Source organism: Wyeomyia smithii, chromosome 3 (assembly GCF_029784165.1).
Source record: "Wyeomyia smithii strain HCP4-BCI-WySm-NY-G18 chromosome 3, ASM2978416v1, whole genome shotgun sequence".
Lineage (NCBI taxonomy): Eukaryota > Metazoa > Arthropoda > Insecta > Diptera > Culicidae > Wyeomyia > Wyeomyia smithii.
In genome coordinates, this window is record NC_073696.1 from 91,381,562 (window position 1) to 91,389,422 (window position 7,861).

At 38.2% G+C, this 7,861-nt stretch overlaps 2 protein-coding genes across 4 annotated transcripts; both read right to left on the minus strand.

The window, feature by feature from the left end:
- Positions 1–889: 889 nt before the first annotated feature.
- Positions 890–7,096, minus strand: LOC129731253 (actin-binding protein IPP). Of its 3 annotated transcripts, none has more exons than XM_055691097.1 (6): positions 6,971–7,096; positions 2,960–3,440; positions 2,030–2,883; positions 1,851–1,969; positions 1,739–1,799; positions 890–1,675 (listed from the first exon to the last, which is right to left on the minus strand). In XM_055691097.1, the coding sequence occupies exons 2-6, from the start codon at positions 3,359–3,361 to the stop codon at positions 1,285–1,287; spliced, it is 1,827 nt and encodes a 608-aa protein (XP_055547072.1). In that variant the 5' UTR covers positions 3,362–3,440; positions 6,971–7,096; the 3' UTR covers positions 890–1,284. The 3 variants fall into 3 exon arrangements, with proteins under 3 accessions (XP_055547072.1, XP_055547073.1, XP_055547071.1); XM_055691098.1 differs by lacking the exon at positions 6,971–7,096 and adding an exon at positions 3,662–3,891; XM_055691096.1 differs by lacking the exon at positions 6,971–7,096 and having other exon boundaries at positions 2,960–3,889.
- On the minus strand, positions 3,952–6,998 carry LOC129728411 (uncharacterized). Its single transcript, XM_055686849.1, has 3 exons — positions 6,680–6,998; positions 4,986–5,155; positions 3,952–4,091 (listed from the first exon to the last, which is right to left on the minus strand). Exons 1-3 carry the CDS (start codon positions 6,996–6,998, stop codon positions 4,002–4,004), a joined length of 579 nt encoding a protein of 192 aa, XP_055542824.1. The 3' UTR covers positions 3,952–4,001.
- Positions 7,097–7,861: the final 765 nt, after the last annotated feature.

Consider the following 7,861-nt stretch of genomic DNA (forward strand, 5'->3'; position numbering starts at 1 on the left):
CTAAAACATTATTCTCAAACGACTTGTCGCTTTCGTCAGGTAAAATGCAAAACATTGTCTAGTTAAGTTTGATTAGTATCACTGATTTTGTTTTCCGTAGAAGTTGAATATAATTTTTCTTACCTCTAGCCTTGATGCATCACCGTTTGCAAGGATAGAACAATCCATTAAAAACCTAACATGACATGACACTGTGTGTTGTTTTCGAACCAAAAATGCATTTAGATTTTTGGTGAAACAAAGCCTTTGAAGAACACATCTTAGACACTTGCGAGTTGCGACATTAGATCGCCATTTTCTTTCAAAATATTCAATTGTTTACGTTCAATTGAATAACGGTCTTTGCGGTCGGTTGCACTTAACGGTGGAAATAATTCGGGCAATTAGTACATTCACTTTTAGTTACATCTACGATAGAAATACAACAAACCTACATTTACGATCAATCATTTTTTTTAGACGAATCATATGTCCTTGTTGCCAGAACGAAAGAAATGTTGTTTTTGCATTTTTTATATTTGTGGCTAACAGGGCTAAATCAATAACGAAAAAATTGCTCACTGGCCCAACTTACATTGAAAAAAATTATTTGTTTAAGGTTAAAAAATGTGTTCGAACAGTCCTACTATGATGAAATTCAAAAGCGACTCATCTTCATTTGAAACTAAAATTTTAAAAAATTGGTCAGTCATTGAAAAATAAGATTCGCAATGGAAATTAATCAGTTCGTTGAGCTGAATAGAACGGTATATACCATTGGCTCCCTTGGATCTCGTCCTTCAGTTTTTACAGTGATAGTTACTTGTGCAGGAGGACGACAGGACTTGTAAAACGTAAGGAAATTCTTCTGTTGAATACCTCAATTTCTCAAACATACATAGACGTATCGTATTGAGACATAAACAAATATTTATTGGAAAAGTATTTAATGAGATGCTTAAGTTTATACACTGTGTAAACACCTATTATTATTCGACATTAATCAATACTTCTTCAAAGTGATCAACCTAGTCTCCTACTTGCGTAATGTGTAGTGATGAATCTTTGGTACTATATTTCATGCCTAAAAACGAGAGTGAATCACCTTTGAAAGAAAATAACAACCTGGACATTACTTAAAATTGGTAATAGCTGTGCTAGTTTATAATATATCCAACCTAATAAAAACCGGAAATTGCTATATTCAAGAAAAAAATTCAAGTGTAGACTAGAACTGTTAATTTTTAAATATTATACCTCATAAACTTAAACAAAAAGCGATATAAAAGCTATCAAAAAATAGTTTTAGACCACTACCGCACCCGCCTCGGAGCGGCTGGTTGGCAGGTCAGGGCACTGTTTCCAGTGATCATTGATAGGATCATAGCACTCAAAAGATGATATCGTAACCTGCGCGCGATAGAAATTTATTTCGCACGGCTGGTCGCCGCCAGCCACGTACAGTAAACCATCGGCAGCGGCCACTGCAGGACTGGCCCTGCTTACCGACATTGGTGCCACTACGGACCACAAGTTATCGTCGAACGAATATCTTTCAACGGTACACAGGACCTCCTGTTGACTACTGTTTCCACCGACCACGTACAGATGTCGGTCCAATATTGTGACGCCCATTTGGCAGCGAGCTGTTCGCATTCGAGCAAGTGAATTCCATTCATGCGTGACAGGATTGTAGCTGAGAGGGGAGATTACTTTTTTACTGCAACGTCTGTAATATAAACGTTTGTGAAATGCCTACCTTATCAAATCAGGCAAATGACGACTTGAAGTGGTGCAGCCACCGACGATGTATATAAGACCTGTAAAAATTCTATTAGTTTGGAGAACGGAGTTAATGGAGAAAAATTAACCTTCAAAGCTGACAACGCCCATGCTAAACCTAGGTTCCGGCAAGTCTCCAACCATTCTCCAATCATTTTTCATAGGATCGTAGCACTCAATAGAACCCCCGATGTCCTCTCCAATCCATCTGTAAAATCATCAAATAATATAAATTCGGGTTAGAAAAAAAAATCTACATGTTGCATACCCGCCCATTGCATACAAAGTTCCACCTAAAGCACAAAGTCCAAATTCGCATCGGGGCACAATCATCGGTGCCATTGCTTCCCAATTGTTATTCTGCGTATCATAGACCTCTCCATTCGCTAAAATCTGGCTTCCACGCTCACCGCCAATTACGAAAATTTTTCCACCTAACGATGCCACCCCTGGTAATATTCTTCCAATCTGCATCGGAGCTGATTCAATCCACTCACGCCGAAATATGTCGTACTTGATGACACTTTCAAATATACAGTCGGCCGGTGTCCATCCGGCTGATTGCTCTCGGCGTGATCCCCCAATGATGTAGATACTCTTCTTGGCACAAACGCGAGGACAGACGCGGAGCGGCACCAACTGACCTCGCTTAGAAGTCAAATCTTTCCGGACCGATCGTAATGCTATCTTCAGCGACACGTCGCGACATTCGGCAACGGCCTGATCAATGAGACCAACTGGAACTAGTGCCAAACGAACGTGTGTCAATATCTCGAAGACATAGCGCCGGCGAGGAACGACATCATGCTTGATCCAGCGTAAAGCAGCCTTGAATACTTGAAATTCACTATCTACTCGCAATGATTCGGAAGAAATCACTTTCATCAGCATCATGTGCGGAATGTCCAGTAATTCATCCTCAAGAGCAACCTTAGGAAAGTTTGTGTACACGTACGTGGCGGCCGCCTCCGCCAGCTGTCGGCAGTTGTGAGCCTCGGCAAATCGTAATATTCCTAGTGCGTTGGAAGAGTGCAGCTCACGGCATAGATACTCGCAGCATCCGTCGACAACCTCTGACAGTTGGATCATATCCGCTGCAGCTAGCAATTCCTGAACGTTGCTCTGCAAAAGAGAAAAAAAACGAACAATCCGCATTCCAAAATAACTTAGCTTTTATTTTAAAAAACGTTATATTCACCTGTTTAATCTCCACCTGTCCGGTGTAGATAAAGTCGACTAGTAGCATCAGTATATCCGCCCGGATAGAGTGTAGAGTGACGGATTTCTGTTTCCCCTCACTGAGACCCAGTTCCGGGCGGAACATTGCTTCGAAGTAAGCGGAAGCAGCACTTAGTACTGCTCGGTGGGCCTGAATCGTTGTACTGCCGACTACAATTTCCACATCGCAGAAACGCGTATTCTGGCGTAACGCGTTTAAGTTCAACAGCACCTTCTGTGAATATTGCGAGCAACTGAAAACGGGTGGCCGTCCCCCCGGGGTACACTCGTTCGTCTGATCAATGGCCATTTGCGATTGAGTGAGGGAGCAGATAATATCACTGGTATTGCCATTACCGTTGTAACTGTTCAATGGAGGCATTGCTCTAGTGTCCTCTCTCCGGAAGAGTGGTTTACACTTTGGGCGTAGTATAATCTATCTTAATACATTTGGCGGTATTCTTGAAAGAAATTACAACATCACAGTGATAACACACGCTAGTTTAGAGACATTGACTTATCGCTAGATGTATATGACAAGACTCAATTAAGTGAACAATTAACATTACTGAATGGTTTACGCCCTAACTTAATGGTTCAAATATCAATTCATAGATTACACTGATACGACACTCTGCCTGTAATTAAACTAGTGAATAGGTAGAATATTTTTTTAAACTACTTTTGTAGGAAGCAACACTACATTTTTTACACTGTCATAACTAATCTAGTTTCACTGGCTACTTTCTCTTAATTCCAAAATCACCACAATCACACGAAACAATAATAGGAGGAAGTCTTTTCTGCTGCTTCGTCTGTCATTCACCGTGACGAGAAAGAGTGCGTAGAGATCGTAAGAGAGGACGATTGAAGTATATCAGCTGTCAGTTGAAAGCTTTGACAATTGTGGTGTTGCGTTCTCCTTTTCGAGCAGTTCGATACTGAGCGAGCGCTTTTATCAATACCGGCATTTTCACCCTTCGGTTGAACCCGTTGAGCCAAATATTGTACGTATGTCACAATCACGTGTTAGCAGCCGTTCTTATATGCTGGTAGAATTTGGTCAGGCTACCCTGCTGGGGTTCGCAGTGCATTAGCTCCGATTGTATGACCTAAAAATAAAGAAAGCATCGGGTTATGCGGTACCGATTTTTGTTTTTCGTCCTAGATAAAGTTATATGTTATATATTCGTTACCGAAGTTCTTGTTTTATGAGAGAAATGCATTGTCCTATAAGAAGCTAATATAAAATGGATATTTTTCTTAAATCTTGTTCAGCAAACTAGTTTTTTGAGCTTCGAAGAAGCATTTTTAGTTTAGCTATTTCCCAACGTAAGATTTTTACACAAAATTACCGCAAAAATCGTTTATACAATAAGTTAATGAATCAATTATTTAAAATCAAGGATTAATTCGCTAAAATTCACATTCACCCATTTATTTATGTTTGTTGAATTTAAAAAAGAAACGGATTATTTGAAAAAAAGTAGGTACTTGAAGCAATATCTGGCTGCTTTAATTACAAAACACTCACACACACACACACACACACACACACACACACACAAATAAGATATTTATTATATTACTGGTTGTACGAATCATCATTGAAACAATCACATTTTTAATGAAAAGGAAATGCGAATGTCGTTCAAATAAGTAGAACGAAAACAAGTATTACAAGATTCGATCAAATATGTATCATTTTACGTATGTACTGCCGCTATTCGCATAACAGTCCTATGTAGAAGTCCTATGTTTTCTTATTTTTTGCGGAAATGGGTCCATTTTGGCATACTCTACAAGAGTAGTCATTAAAATCGAGGTTGTGGAAATCAAACCTTACTTTTCTAATGGCTATTCTTGAAAAACATGCCAAAATGGACCCATTTTCGCAAAATTTACATAGGACTTGCAACTTTTACATAGGACTATTATGCGAATAGCGACAGTGTAGTAGTAATCATTTGTATTTTTTGATATGGTGGTTTGTTAAATTAACTTACCTTCAGTACTGCTAATTTTGCACTTAAAGATTGCCCCAGCTTAGCATGCAGTGTCCGTTTTAGTAATATCATAGCACCGGGCGAAATCGATCTAAAGCTAAACACATTTTGTTCTTTTTTCCAGTGAGCCGATACAAACAAATTTCCAATGCGGATGTAAATAACATCCGCTGTGTCGTTGATTTCAGGGTCGAAGCGAATATCAAGCGTTGATAGTAAATTAGCTAGCCCGGTGATATCGTTAGGTTTAGGCAGACAGTATTCTAGAGCCAGTATATTTGCACGATCTAGGCCATAGCAGCCGCTCAAGGAGTTAATTGTACATTGATAATCATCATTTTGTTCCCATTCATTACTGGTAAACTCAGATACTTCAAACATGTGGCTGATATGAGTAGCCTCTTTTAATTTCAAAGGAATGTTTAAATTAATGCGGTCATTAGAATACCGCGCTATAGCTATCAAGCCAATGGTAAATAACGGTAAGCCCTGATTTTTTAAACAATGCTCGTCAATTGGATACATAAGAGAAGCAGTGTTACCAATGAAATTTAACGAATTCAGTTTGATTTGATAAGCTTCAACAGAGTCAATCGTTAAAACCAAACCCCAGCTATTGTGGCGGACTAGACAACGCTGAAAGCTGTTTGCAAAACTAACAATAATTTCTACAAACATACTTATTTGAGACGAAGTTTTTCTAATCCAGCAGTATGCCTTGTCCGGTATTCCTCTGTGAAGAACGAAATTGGCTTCTGTAGAGTTCCGATATTGGTTGAAATTTGAAGCATACGTAAGCAATTCACACGCTAAGCGTTCTTGTTCAATAAGACCTGTAATTTTTTTTCCGCATTTAATCTCATATGTGAGATGATGGGTGAGCTGCTTCGTTTGCGTGAATATTTCATCTGTAAGCTCAAAATAATCCGTTGTTTGATTCCGTCGATCAGAGATAAGCGAAACATTAAACGTGTAAAATAATCGGTTTTCCGTTACACAAATGGCGATTTTAGAATGATCGTAATATGCAACACCGGTAACTCCGCTAATAGAAATATTGTTCATCTCTTTTTCAATAGTTTTGCTAAGTTCAGAATAAAAGCATCGCATCTGAATGATTTGGCAACCGTCTGAATAAATCAAAGCACTTAAATCAGGTATAAAGCAATACGCCTCTGATGTCTGTCCTAGATATATTTTTTGTTCTTGTATCATTACGTTAACTAACTCGTCTGATAGGCAATAAACTATAAGAACAGCATTTTGCAGTAAAACAAAAAAGCAACCAGTTGTAGATGAATACGAAAAATCGGTGATTGTAGATGGAAAGAGCTTAACAGTGACTACTTCAAAGTTTTCAGACTGGTCTTTTAACCAGAATAACCCATTGTCAACAGTGAACAATATCTGTTCACTTTCCGTGGGCAAATCTGGGTAATTCAATAGTCTTTGAAAAAACCTACGATTTTCTTTACTAACGTAAATCGTTCCTACTTTGTGAGTTTCATCTTTCCTGCTTGATGTAAAATCCGTTTTCTCCCAGGATAAGTCATAGGTCTTCGACACTTGCATTTCATCGGTGCCTGTTAGATCTTTCACAATATCCAGTTGTAAGAAGTTATCATTTGTCAATCGCATAAGTAACAGCTTTCTCCCGCTGTCCATCGAATTTATAGCTTTAACACCAGTTGTACCTTTCACAGGAACACATTCGCGGAATGAACTAAACAAAATCAGTTGTCCACTATCGACGCAACTAATTGTGTTTTGAGCGGTTATCACCGTATCTACAATAGTCCCAATCGATTTCAACGCAATGCAGGATGTTTTATGGGGGGTTTTGCTGGATTGAACGGTGTCTTTAAATTTTTTTATAACCAAAGTGTAAATCTGTTGCTCTCCGGCCACAATCAACACGGTTTTATCGTCGTTCCCGATGCTGCTCAGGCGGAGCGGGTAGAATGTATTATCCGGTATTGTCCAACCTTCAAGTAACTTCACTGTTGCAGACATGTCCAATTTAAACACTTTTCAAAAATATATAAAGGTAAATATGAAAATAATCTTATTCACAAACGATTTACTTGTTCTGTTGTTGTTTTATACTTTGTATAGCGAACAGAGATGCCAGATGTTTATGAAAAATGTCTGCAACTGCTCGAAAAACCGGAAAAATGTGCTTGAAATTTGAAAAAATCTATCCGCTCGCGCAGGCAAAAGTCTGTAAAAATCTGCACAAATATTAAGAAAATCTGCGCAAATCTAAGGAGACTCTGACAAAAATTTGCAGAAACCGTTAAAAAACTGCAAATATCTGCAAATCAATAAATATCTGCACACGGACTCCACAAATCTGCGTTTTGCAGACAAATCTGCACATTTGGACTTTGGTACCGTGCTGGACCGAAATCCGTACACCTAAGCACATGATAATCTTCGACGGTCAATATAAAATCAAGAAATCACATATTGCTTTAAACTGACATGTTTACTTATAAGTCTACTTATATTTTATCACTATTTTCAAGCAAAATGATTAAAATCACTCTGAAACCCGAAAAAATCATGTTTTAATAGAACATGTTTTGAATCGAAATCCGTACACAGATTTTTGTCTGAATCAAAACCCGTACACTTTTGAATCGAAATCCGCACACACGCGATATAGACTGGATTAGAGTCCATGCAGAAATAAATCAAAATTCGTATAGATATAGAAGAACATAAATGAACATTTTTTATTTATAATTTATCTTTAAATTTACGAATAAATATATTTTGAGGATCAATTTGTTCCTAAGGTTTCACACGGTTTTCTAATTTTTTATATCAGCTGAAATAGTGCAATTTTTCGTAGCGTTTCGTTACGGCACTCC

Excerpts from the sequence above, each read along its gene's own strand:
- LOC129731253 (XM_055691097.1), bottom strand. The coding sequence starts at position 3,361 with ATGCCTCCATTGAACAGTTACAACGGTAATGGCAATACCAGTGATATT. Across the intron at positions 2,884-2,959 it reads GACAGGTGGAGATTAAACAG|AGCAACGTTCAGGAATTGCT; the intron begins GTGAATATAACG and ends TCTCTTTTGCAG. Across the intron at positions 1,970-2,029 it reads ACTTTGTATGCAATGGGCGG|ATGGATTGGAGAGGACATCG; the intron begins GTATGCAACATG and ends ATGATTTTACAG.
- LOC129728411 (XM_055686849.1), bottom strand. The coding sequence starts at position 6,998 with ATGTCTGCAACAGTGAAGTTACTTGAAGGTTGGACAATACCGGATAAT. Across the intron at positions 5,156-6,679 it reads CGAATGTGTTCCTGTGAAAG|CGGATGTTATTTACATCCGC; the intron begins GTACAACTGGTG and ends TCAACGACACAG. Across the intron at positions 4,092-4,985 it reads CAAAATTAGCAGTACTGAAG|GTCATACAATCGGAGCTAAT; the intron begins GTAAGTTAATTT and ends CTTTATTTTTAG.